The sequence below is a fragment of the Triturus cristatus genome, chromosome 7 (assembly GCF_964204655.1).
Source record: "Triturus cristatus chromosome 7, aTriCri1.1, whole genome shotgun sequence".
Lineage (NCBI taxonomy): Eukaryota > Metazoa > Chordata > Amphibia > Caudata > Salamandridae > Triturus > Triturus cristatus.
The window spans coordinates 1696853513-1696866737 of NC_140590.1; the positions used below are offsets into that span (position 1 = coordinate 1696853513).

General features: G+C 42.8%; 1 protein-coding gene across 4 annotated transcripts in view; it reads right to left on the reverse strand.

Annotated features, from left to right (window-relative positions):
- LOC146812806 (alpha-2-macroglobulin-like protein 1) overlaps positions 1–13225 on the reverse strand; it is a 468691-nt gene that overhangs the window by 203964 nt on the left and 251502 nt on the right. For all 4 annotated transcript variants that reach the window (XM_085619916.1, XM_085619915.1, XM_085619914.1 and 1 more), the window contains exon 21: positions 11884–11996. In XM_085619916.1, coding sequence (XP_085476042.1) covers positions 11884–11996 — 113 coding nt within the window. The remainder of the gene's footprint in view (positions 1–11883; positions 11997–13225) is intronic.

The window sequence follows — 13225 nt, forward strand, 5'->3', positions numbered from 1 at the left end:
TGTATTGGATTTAAATTTCATGTCAGCCAGAGACGTGATACAGAGGGTCCCGCTCCACAAGAGGCCCGGACTTTACTGGCTCTGTTTTTGACAGTTTTGGGTTTTCCGAGGAATCGGATGGTCTGGACTCGCTTCTATGCTTGGGAGGAGAAAAGGGCGGTTGTGAGGTATTCCACCTCACACAGGGCGGCTCGCATTGCCAGTCTGTCCCCGCCAAATGGATTCCTGAACACTGAAGCTGGAGCGTTTGGGGACTCGAGGAGGCGCTTTGTTTGCACATTAACACAAACAGGAAAAAATGGTTTTAACTTCGCACAATGTCTTGCATTCTGCGCAACCACTTGGCAGAATTACCCCCATCCATCACCTACCTGGAAGCACTACACTGCATTCTGGGTTGTGCAGTCCACAAGAGATCCGAGGACTGGAAACAGGTGAGCTGTTACTCGTGGGGGCGGAGCACACTTGAACAAACAAAAGGAAGGCAGGACTTACAGAATGCGAAGGGAAGCCTTTTGATTTCTTGGGCGCTGAGGAAGGCAAACATACGCCGAAATGCATTCGCCACTACATGCAATAAAGAGCTTCTTCGAATTTCCCCTGTGTGGCCTCTGCTCTTTGCCCGTGAAGGAGTGTATTGGATTTAAATTTCATGTCAGCCAGAGACGTGATACAGAGGGTCCCGCTCCACAAGAGGCCCGGACTTTACTGGCTCTGTTTTTGACAGTTTTGGGTTTTCCGAGGAATCGGATGGTCTGGACTCGCTTCTATGCTTGGGAGGAGAAAAGGGCGGTTGTGAGGTATTCCACCTCACACAGGGCGGCTCGCATTGCCAGTCTGTCCCCGCCAAATGGATTCCTGAACACTGAAGCTGGAGCGTTTGGGGACTCGAGGAGGCGCTTTGTTTGCACATTAACACAAACAGGAAAAAATGGTTTTAACTTCGCACAATGTCTTGCATTCTGCGCAACCACTTGGCAGAATTACCCCCATCCATCACCTACCTGGAAGCACTACACTGCATTCTGGGTTGTGCAGTCCACAAGAGATCCGAGGACTGGAAACAGGTGAGCTGTTACTCGTGGGGGCGGAGCACACTTGAACAAACAAAAGGAAGGCAGGACTTACAGAATGCGAAGGGAAGCCTTGTGATTTCTTGGGCGCTGAGGAAGGCAAACATACGCCGAAATGCATTCGCCACTACATGCAATAAAGAGCTTCTTCGAATTTCCCCTGTGTGGCCTCTGCTCTTTGCCCGTGAAGGAGTGTATTGGATTTAAATTTCATGTCAGCCAGAGACGTGATACAGAGGGTCCCGCTCCACAAGAGGCCCGGACTTTACTGGCTCTGTTTTTGACAGTTTTGGGTTTTCCGAGGAATCGGATGGTCTGGACTCGCTTCTATGCTTGGGAGGAGAAAAGGGCGGTTGTGAGGTATTCCACCTCACACAGGGCGGCTCGCATTGCCAGTCTGTCCCCGCCAAATGGATTCCTGAACACTGAAGCTGGAGCGTTTGGGGACTCGAGGAGGCGCTTTGTTTGCACATTAACACAAACAGGAAAAAATGGTTTTAACTTCGCACAATGTCTTGCATTCTGCGCAACCACTTGGCAGAATTACCCCCATCCATCACCTACCTGGAAGCACTACACTGCATTCTGGGTTGTGCAGTCCACAAGAGATCCGAGGACTGGAAACAGGTGAGCTGTTACTCGTGGGGGCGGAGCACACTTGAACAAACAAAAGGAAGGCAGGACTTACAGAATGCGAAGGGAAGCCTTTTGATTTCTTGGGCGCTGAGGAAGGCAAACATACGCCGAAATGCATTCGCCACTACATGCAATAAAGAGCTTCTTCGAATTTCCCCTGTGTGGCCTCTGCTCTTTGCCCGTGAAGGAGTGTATTGGATTTAAATTTCATGTCAGCCAGAGACGTGATACAGAGGGTCCCGCTCCACAAGAGGCCCGGACTTTACTGGCTCTGTTTTTGACAGTTTTGGGTTTTCCGAGGAATCGGATGGTCTGGACTCGCTTCTATGCTTGGGAGGAGAAAAGGGCGGTTGTGAGGTATTCCACCTCACACAGGGCGGCTCGCATTGCCAGTCTGTCCCGCCAAATGGATTCCTGAACACTGAAGCTGGAGCGTTTGGGGACTCGAGGAGGCGCTTTGTTTGCACATTAACACAAACAGGAAAAAATGGTTTTAACTTCGCACAATGTCTTGCATTCTGCGCAACCACTTGGCAGAATTACCCCCATCCATCACCTACCTGGAAGCACTACACTGCATTCTGGGTTGTGCAGTCCACAAGAGATCCGAGGACTGGAAACAGGTGAGCTGTTACTCGTGGGGGCGGAGCACACTTGAACAAACAAAAGGAAGGCAGGACTTACAGAATGCGAAGGGAAGCCTTTTGATTTCTTGGGCGCTGAGGAAGGCAAACATACGCCGAAATGCATTCGCCACTACATGCAATAAAGAGCTTCTTCGAATTTCCCCTGTGTGGCCTCTGCTCTTTGCCCGTGAAGGAGTGTATTGGATTTAAATTTCATGTCAGCCAGAGACGTGATACAGAGGGTCCCGCTCCACAAGAGGCCCGGACTTTACTGGCTCTGTTTTTGACAGTTTTGGGTTTTCCGAGGAATCGGATGGTCTGGACTCGCTTCTATGCTTGGGAGGAGAAAAGGGCGGTTGTGAGGTATTCCACCTCACACAGGGCGGCTCGCATTGCCAGTCTGTCCCCGCCAAATGGATTCCTGAACACTGAAGCTGGAGCGTTTGGGGACTCGAGGAGGCGCTTTGTTTGCACATTAACACAAACAGGAAAAAATGGTTTTAACTTCGCACAATGTCTTGCATTCTGCGCAACCACTTGGCAGAATTACCCCCATCCATCACCTACCTGGAAGCACTACACTGCATTCTGGGTTGTGCAGTCCACAAGAGATCCGAGGACTGGAAACAGGTGAGCTGTTACTCGTGGGGGCGGAGCACACTTGAACAAACAAAAGGAAGGCAGGACTTACAGAATGCGAAGGGAAGCCTTTTGATTTCTTGGGCGCTGAGGAAGGCAAACATACGCCGAAATGCATTCGCCACTACATGCAATAAAGAGCTTCTTCGAATTTCCCCTGTGTGGCCTCTGCTCTTTGCCCGTGAAGGAGTGTATTGGATATATATATATATATACACACACATACACACTGTCACCATTCTATCTATTATGAATACAGTTGGGTATATGTATTAAAAGTGCTGTGTATAATAAAAAATAAATTGGATTACATAGCTAGTGCACACAAGCCTCTTTCTCAATTGATCTACTGTCAGACATTATATTCACAGTAACTTTGGGCCCAATAAGGAGTTTAGCGGTCTAACCACTGCCGTGGCATCGGATTCACCACCCACAACCAGGCAGTCCATCCGCCGTAATACTAGTTTTGCGGTTTGCTGAACGAAAGACGGCCAGCCCGCTTCCGACACCGCCAGCCATTCGCCGACCGCCTCAATGGCAGTTGGGGCAAATCAGATGTCATAGGGTGGTATAGAGACGTTCACTCCGAATTATGAGTTGGCTTTCCCATGAGCAGACTGTGGCGGTGGGACTGCCTGCTTCGAGTCTGCAGAATCGAAGCATTCGGGGTGCATACTCACCCATTTCCATTTTCTCGCCTTCAGTCATCGACATGGATACCTTCCTTCATGGCTCTCCTTCACAGTAGCATCTTGACCCCAAAGAAAATGACTTTGTTGACACTGAAATCCAGATAAGTAATATTTGAACTATTTACCCAATGACTGGACTGGGCACATATGGTCCATATTCCTATAATGGGAAAGTATTAAAAGTGCTGTGTATAATAAAAATAAATTGCCTTACATAGCAAGTGCACTCAAGCATCTTTCCCAATTTATCTACTGTCTGACGTTATTTTCACAGTAACATAGGGCCCGATTACGAGCTCGGTGGTCTGACCATCGCCGTCTGATTCACTACCGATGACTAGGCAGTCCACCCGCTGCATTACGAGTTTGGCGGTTTGCTGAACAAAAGTCTACCAGTGCACTGCCAACACTGCCACAAACTCTATAAACTACAAACAAACCTTTCAAATGAAATGCATGTTTAATTTTTCAACCAACCAACAGAAAAGACAGCACCTTCTCCCCATTAGAACACCCTCAGCGGAAAAGCATCCAAACCGCATGAAACATCCAAACAAAACATACACATAGGTATACAAAATAGAACAGTTTAATATTGTTCCATGTAAATAACAAACATATTAACTTTATAATATTATCGGGAGACATTGGATTGATACAAACGTCTGGGGAGATGAATGACACCTGAGGGGAAAAAACCAAAAAGGCTGTATTTGCATGGTTATATGTTGTAAGCACATGACGTACAGCAGTCACTAATAAAGTGTGTTAAAAAAAAAAACTTTATAATATTATCTATATTTATACTATTACACTACTTTCAGATACAATGACAGAAGCTGCAAAATATCACTTCATACATAGGAAAGCAGTTACTAAATCACTTGAGCTATACCTACAGCCAAGAAAGTGCATCATCAGAAAATATAAACTAGAAATGTACTAACTATTGTTCTAATGCATGCTACGGGAGAGCAGCTACAAATGATGATGTTGCATCACCCCCAAATATGACAGAAACAAAAGTATAGGAAGTATTGCAGGATATAAGAAAGGCTTCAAGGAACCTACAATCAAAATCCTTAAAGATATACTACCTAAAGTCCCAGAACCCATAATAGGCCAACTACCAACTATCCCTACATTAAAACGTTGAATTGCATGAACTGAAAAAGCCACCAACGACACACCACTTGCCCTTAGAAGATGCCAAGATATACACATACTTGAGTGTTTAACAGTTACAAAAAATGAGGAACCTTTCCTTTTCAAAAACACCCTAAATAATGAGAAAGCCTAATATTCGCTACAGCAGATAACTTAGTAAAGCGTAGCCAATACCAAACATGAATGATGGATGGGACCTTCAACTTGTGTCCCAATATACCATACATGGTGATTTTCAAAACACAAATATCCCTTTTATATATTTCCTGCTACCAAATAAGCAAAGCAGCACTTACTATGATCTCTTAAACCATGTAAAACATAAAACTAATACCCATCAAAAATAATCATAGACTTTGAGCAAGCCTTCATTCAAACCATTCAAAAAATGTACACCCACACACCTTTACAAGCCTATTACTATCATTTCAATCAAAGTATATGGAGGCACCAAGTATAGAATATTCTACAAACAGCCAATTTGCTTTTGCAATTAAAATGTTGTAGCACTAGGCTATGTCCCTGAGGTAGCCAACCACTACAATTTACTAATAAAAGCCCTTTTTACCTTTTTACCAACAAAATGAAGACAAACATAGTCCTCTTATGGACTATTTCGAAGACACTACTTTTGGCAGACTGTATCACCCCTGACACAGACACCAACCCAAATTCCAAATACCATGATGAAATGCATATGGCAGAACCTTGGCACAGGAAGACAAAAGAAACGGTGCAGTGGATGGATGGCACAATGCCTTTCAATCCGCACTAGGCAGAAACCAACCTACACTCTACAAATTTATAGACGCATTACAAAAAGAGTAGAGATACCAAGAATCAAAATAGAGCAGTCTGTGAGCCAAATTGGGCTTAAAATCAGCAAACAAACCAAAAGAATGTACAAGACGCTACAATTTGTTGTCAAACTCTTCACAAATAACAAAGTAGATTACTTAAAAATCATAGCCAAAAGCATATCATAAAATAAATAGTAACCTACCAAAGTTCTCAAAAAGTATGACAACTTCTAAACCAACATACCAAATCATTTTTATGTAATTTGTTATATAAAATAATAAATATATTACTTTATTACATCAGTCAAAAAATTACTTAAAATGTCAATGTTTATGAAGACGGATCTAATAAAATTATATATAATTTTTTTCACATGTACCCGTCACCAACCAAGAAAGGTAAAAAACAAACTCAATTCATCGCATTAAAATAATTACAACACATAAACCAAATAATTTCCACACAGCAATCACATAATGTTTACAAAAACAATATCACTTTTCCCAACCAAAAGAGGATAAATAAATAACAATTAGGGCACCATTATGTTTGTCCGTCCCCCTGCTGCGGTCTCGTCGGAATTGCATTCACTGCTGCCGACTAAGCGGTCTGTTCGCCGTAATACAAAATTATCAGATTGCTGTTCGAAAGACCGCTGGAACACCACCGACATCAACAGCCATTCGAAGACCGCTGCAGCGTCGGTCTAAGGAAAGCAGCTGCCATAGGGTGGTACAACGAATTTTCACCGCCATCTGAATTACGAGTTGGCATTCCGAAGATCCCACCATGACGGTGGGACCACCAGCTTTGAGTCATCAGAAACGATGAATTTGGGGGGCATACGCACCCATTTCCTTTTCTTCCCTTCAGTCTCTGACGTGGATCCCTTCCTCCAGGGCCCCCTTCACAACACCATCTTGACCCAAAGGAAAATTACCATTTTGGCACCGAATACCTGGTAAGCCCATTTAGTACCATATACTTATAAACTCGATGGGCACACATATGGTCCAGACTCCAGCAATATGTAGTAGGTATTTTTTCACATGTCATGCATCAGATAGACCGCCTTTGGCCCATCGGAAACATCATAATGCGGTGGTCGGGAGACCGCTGTCGCATCGATCTTCATCGGACCGCCCTTGCGACGGGTATGGCGGTCGGATCTCCAAACTCGGAATCAGCACTTACTAGTTGTAGTTCCAGATCTTTCTCTGTATCCATGTAATAAAAAATTGAAATTGTCCAAAAACCTCATACAAGCAAAAATAAAACAAATGTGATAGAAATCCCACAAAGCAATCCAAAGTATCAAGGAGCCATAAAAAATCCCCAAAACTGTTTAAAAAAACAGACACGCACCAGGAAACCCCCAAGAAAGGAAATCAAAGTAAAATAGCGATACATTACTAAAATAGTGTACGAAAAGCCAAAACTACAAACTAGTGAAAAATAGTAACACTAATGCATAGAAATGTGCAAAGAAAACATAACAATATAAATAACTTGTAGACTACTCTCCCCAATGTAATCCCTGAGTATGGCGTTTCCGCCCCCAGGATTACGTTGCTGGTTTCTTTCCGTGTCTGGCTTTCCGACATGGAAAGCCTTTCAGAAAGCGACTTTAAGGGCCCTTCCACAGCCTCCGGTTGGAGGCCGAGGGGGCACCTATGGTGCCCCCCTATTAATCCATGCACTGCTTGCTAGGCACGTCAAGGTGCAGGGATTAACAGAATCTCCCATTTCTCCATGGGAGCTTGTGCTTCGGCCGGTTTACGGAAATGGGAGTATGCAACTGCATCATGGCAGTGTCAAGACCGCCGTCCGGAGGTCGGTCGATCCCAAGACCCCGACATCGTAATCAGTCCCAAAGTATTTCTACTACATACAAATAAAAGTAAAATGTAATACTTGAGAATAAAAATCTAACATTAAAAAATCACACTCCAAAATATATCATTAAAAAACTGTTAGATACTAAAGGGGCAACATTTACTATTCCTACTCTAGTGTAACCATATTGGGAGAAGGTGTTGGACACCAACGGTGTATCATTTACTAATCCTACTCCAATGTAAACCAAATGGGGGAAGGTATTGGGTGGTAAAGGGGTGATATTTATTATTCACAGTCCAATCTAACTATATTGGAGGAAGGTGTTGGACACTAATGGGGTGATATTTGCTATTCCCACTCATATCGAAACCGAGTTGGAAAAGGCGTTGGATATTAACGAGTTGACATTTACTATTCCCACTCCAATCTAAACCAATTTGGGGATGGTGTTGGACACTAAGGGGGGACATTTACTATTCCCACTCCAATTTAAACCAACTTGGGCAAGGTATTTACCACTAAAGGGTTGATATTTACTGTTTCCACTCCCATCTAAACAAATATGGGGAAGGTGTTGGGCACTAAAGGGGTGACAGCTACTATTTTGCTCCAGTCTGCACACATTTGGGGAAGGTGTGGGACACTGAGGTGACAATTTTTATTACCACTGTGGTCTAAATCAATTTGGGCAATGTGCTGGACACTAAAGGGTTGATATATACTATTCCACTCCAATCTAAATTAATTTGGAGAAGGTGTTGGACACTAAATGGGTGGCATTTACCATTCCCACTTCAATCTAAACCAATTTGGGAAGGAGTGACATTACAATTTCCACTCCAATATAAAACAATTTGAGGGTGTTGGACTCTGAGGGCCTGATTACAGGCGGCCGCCCGCCAGATTACGAGTGTTTCTCATGTCTGGCGGGCTTTTTTTTTACGCTTCTACGGTGTTGCCTCAGAAAACAGGCACTGCAGTGGGAACACCAAAAACAGTTCTTGCACGGCTGTAAAGTCCATGCCATGCAGGAACTGGTGTGCATGGACACAGGGAGGCACATATTGTGCCCCATATGTGCAGCCACATGGCATGAGGCACCAGGGGGCCCTGTAGGGTCCCCTTTGTTTCCAACCGTCATGAAAACCATGGCAGAGAAGAAACTTGTAATATGCTTTGCAGGAGCACGCCAGTCTTGCCAATCATACTACTGCCTCTACACCACTGCCAGGGAACTGCGGTTCCCTGGCGGCTGCAGTGGGGCAATGGTGGTCCGACCGCCCTAATTGTAATAAGGCAGTTGGGAGCCTGGCGGTCTGTGGACCACCAGACTCGTAATCAAGCCCTAAAGAAGTGAGAGTTGCCATTCCCTCTTCAATCTTAACCATGTTGGGGGAAATGCTGGGCACTAAGGGGGTGACATTTACTATTCCCACTCCAATATAAGGCTATGTTAAGAAGGTGTTGGACACTAAAGAGGTGAATTTACAATATCCAATTCAAAATATAATATTCTTCACAAGTTAATACAAATTAGACATTATAAATACACAATTAGTTCTCCAAACTCACACACATTTTTGACTATAAAATTAAATAAAATCTTATCTGAAAACACACTAACCAAAACTACTCACCTATATATACATGCAAAAAATATATATATATTTAACAGAATTAATTACTATTCATTGTTACTATAGTATACAAAATATTTACAACCATTCATAAAGTTTAAACCATAAAATAACAAATAGAAACATAATATGAATAAACAATCATAAGCAAAAAATATGTAAATACATTTAATACATTTAACCCCTTGTGTGCCACGCCCTTTCCCCACCCTGTGCCGGCCGTTACATTAGCGGGCGGGGTTTATGACGAGCTGGACTCGTCATGGGCACAGCGCAACCGCGGCCCATGACGAGTCCAGCTTGTCATGGGCACACAAGGGGTTAAAAAAAATCAAATATTTTATAAATAAAATTTCAATTTAAAACCACTAATAAAATATTTCTACAATTGTATAACATTGGTTACAAAATATGTATAAATGCTACAAAATGTTTTTTGAAATATTTAACTTTATTAAAGGGTTTGCTAAACATGTTAAAATTTCAAGCTATATAAATGTTTTAATTTATCTATTTCATACCATCAATATATATATAATTACTAATATGAAGTTATAATGTATTAATATATTAATAAGACAAAATAAACGCTACAATTCTAAATTATTAACATGCATATCTTTAAAATGATTAACTAATAATTTAATTTAAAAGATATATACTTTTTAAATCTCTCCTCCCCTATCCCCTAAAGACTCAATTTCCAGCTATTCAAAAAGCAAATTATTTATATACATTAATACTACTAAGAAGTACAAATTTCAAGAATTTCATACCTAAAATATTATATGACTAAAACACAAATAAACACAAATAATAAACATATACATTCAAACAAACAACAATAAATTATATACTAATTAACACTAACAAACAATATAACATACAATATACTTTTCTACATTGATATTTATTACAGTATTAAAAACAACACTAAAAACAATATTTTTACCTTTGATATTCCGGTTGACGATATTTTTGATATCTCAATCTTCTTGAAACCATTTTTTCGTATTACTATATTTTTTCCAATATTTTGGCGAAATACCCCCCCCCCCCCACATGTGAATAGTTACCGGTAGTACATGTAAACTCACAAATTAGGCTCCACCACCTGCATTCAGCAGGTGTATATATGCAAGTATACACTTTGTAGTAAATAATCAAACATTGTAAATTTACTTCGAACTATAAAAATAAATGTACACATCACTACCAACTTTAAAAGTACATTTACACATGTAGATTTACTCACATGTAAATTAACCATTGTGAATAGGCCCCATGGTTTACCTGCCTCTCAAACAACTACAAAGCTCATTGTACATTTTGCACTGTCAGAAGATAAAAACAGGTGAAAATCCATCTTCAAACATGTTCAAAGTAAAATTAAAAATGTGGACATATAGGGGCCGATTCCGATCTCGGTCGGAAGGGCACCGAATCGGGTTCGGCCGGAAAAACAACGAGCCGTACGCGTGTTTTCCGGCCGACTCGTACAGCTGTACGAGCAAGCAAGTACGATGCGAGCGACATGAAAATCACCAACCGAGTCGTTTCCGGGTCCGAACCGCTCTGTACGTCCCGGTCGGAAGCTAACCGTGGCGTGCAATGGATGCGATTTACAACCGAGCCAGTACAATGCACGCGTCGGACAGCCTGTGCGAGCCGGAATGTCCGGCTCGCAAAAGCTTCCGGAGTCGGACTTTGGGGGTCCGTGTCGGACTCCCTGACACCCGCAGCCCTACGACTCAGACACAAGCATGTACGGTGCGGGTGGCACCGACGCATACCCACTGTAGGGGGCGCACTGGTTTGAGACGTACCCATTCAGTCAATGGGAGCCCATGTACGCGTCGTACGACCGGCTCCCATTGACTTCTATGGGAGTCCGACCGAACCGAGTCCGACAGCATACGTGCGCATCGCACTCGCTCGTTCGGAATGTAGGGGTCCGGCTCGGTCGGAAAACACTCCAGATCCTACTCGGTCGGAGTGCTTTCCGACCCGGATCGGAATCGGCCCCATAGTAGCACTTTTAAGTGTTGAACACGGGTTGTCCCTTCTTTGGAGCTACACAATTCTGTGTTCATAGAACCAGGAAAAGGATAATAATCAATGAAACATGCAACAACACAAACAATTTTTGTATCACATACAATGTCCTCATGTCATGGAGGACACATGTAAAACAACCAAAAAAAAATAGATCTCTGATCAATATTGGTCTGTTGTAATCTAGTTCACTCTGTGAGTGAGATTACATCCCACAGCGTGGTGCTCAGTCTCACCCGGTGGGTATGTTTTTTACACCTTGGAGCACACAGACAGTGAGTGAGACAATTCTGTAATATTTTTGACTTGAACCCATTATGGGAGACACTTTTTTAAATACAGACATACAAGCTCACACAGCACAGGTACATACTCTAATTGATTCACATGCATATGAGCATATTCACCTGCAGGCAGATGCATTTATTCACAAACTACGATGTGTGAATAAACAAAGTATCCTTTTCACTGTGGCCTTATTACAAACACCCCGTCTGTCCTTATTTCACACAGTCCTCCACATGACATATCATACACTCATGTCACCTTCATCACATCCCTTCTCAACTTCCATGTCTGGTCCCTCTCTACATACCAGCATCAGAATATCCCTGAGGACATTTTATGGCTGATCCGGCCTCACTCATCAGGCTCCCATTGTGTATTCCTTGCCCTCCAACCCAGTTTCACACAACACTGTAAGCGCCCCACTCACCTGGACATGCACAGATTTGGTCTGGGTTTCGTTGTGCCCTTTATGTGGCAGAGTTATATTCCGGGGCCCACAGAGGCCCACTGCTTCAATGATGACAGTAATGTTCACTTTACCTGAAGGTAAAACAGACTTGGCATAAACAAGAGCAAAGTCATAATCTTCCCCTATATTGTATGGATCATTCATAAGCATTATCCCAAACACTGAATGACTACTAGGCACTTTTAATAATTGCTATAACATACTCCAGCAGAGCACTTCACTTTATCAAAGGCAGTAGGACATATGACTAAATCAGCCCAGGTGGATCTCTGCAGCAAGTACCCCACTAGGCTGCCCTTCAAACTCACTAAATATCAGAAAGAGTGAAATAAATAGTAGTTAATATGCCTCTGTGAATAGGAAGGGTCAGGACAGTAGGACCTCAGCCAAACTGATGAGAAAGGCCCTCATTACGATAGGTCTCTTAATTCCTCTTAACATCAGTCACCGGGCCCATTGGAATTCTGAGATCTATGGGTACACCTCAGATCACTTAACTTTCCCCTGGAGATTTCAGATGTTAAAAGATGTCAAAATCTCCAGACGAATTCGCAGCCCGGAAGGACTTACTGGAGGAATCGAATTCCAAATTACAGTCCCCCCAACCCAGAAAAGAATACCTCATTTATTTGTGAACTATGAGGGTCCAACTCGTAATGGGCCACATGTTCCCCATCCCTGAAGTTACTGATACCCTTGGTATCAATCACTTGAGGGTAGGAAAAATCCACTCATAATCCACTCATAACGAGGGCCAAAGATGGGATCATCAAATTACCCTTGCCCTATGATATTCCTGCAGATCTTCTTCTCTGTAGTGGTGCCAGCTCATTCTGAGATTGTCTACCTGTCCCATGAAACAAGGACTCTTCTTGATGACTGGAACAGAGGCATAGTTAAGCCTTTGCTAAAAACACACAACTTAGAAAGCAACATAGACAATTATCCACCAATTACACTTTTGCCCGTCCTGGGAAAAATCACAGAACAATCATGTCCTGACAACTAGCTCTTTACTTGGAAGACTCACACTACTTGGTACCATTGCAATCAGCTTCCTCCCTGGCGTGGAACTGAGACAGTTCGCGTCCTTCCCCCCTAGATGATTTAAGATAATTGATTGACCAGGATGATTCCACTGCCCTTCTCTTACTTGATTTCTATAAGGAGTTTGATCCACTGGAGCATTCCATTCTGTTAGCCTGCCTGCAAAATGCTGTTCTTAGAGACAAGTACTGGCCTGGTTTGCTTACTTTTTGAACAATCATTCACATGTGGTAGTCTTACCTTCTTTTCATAC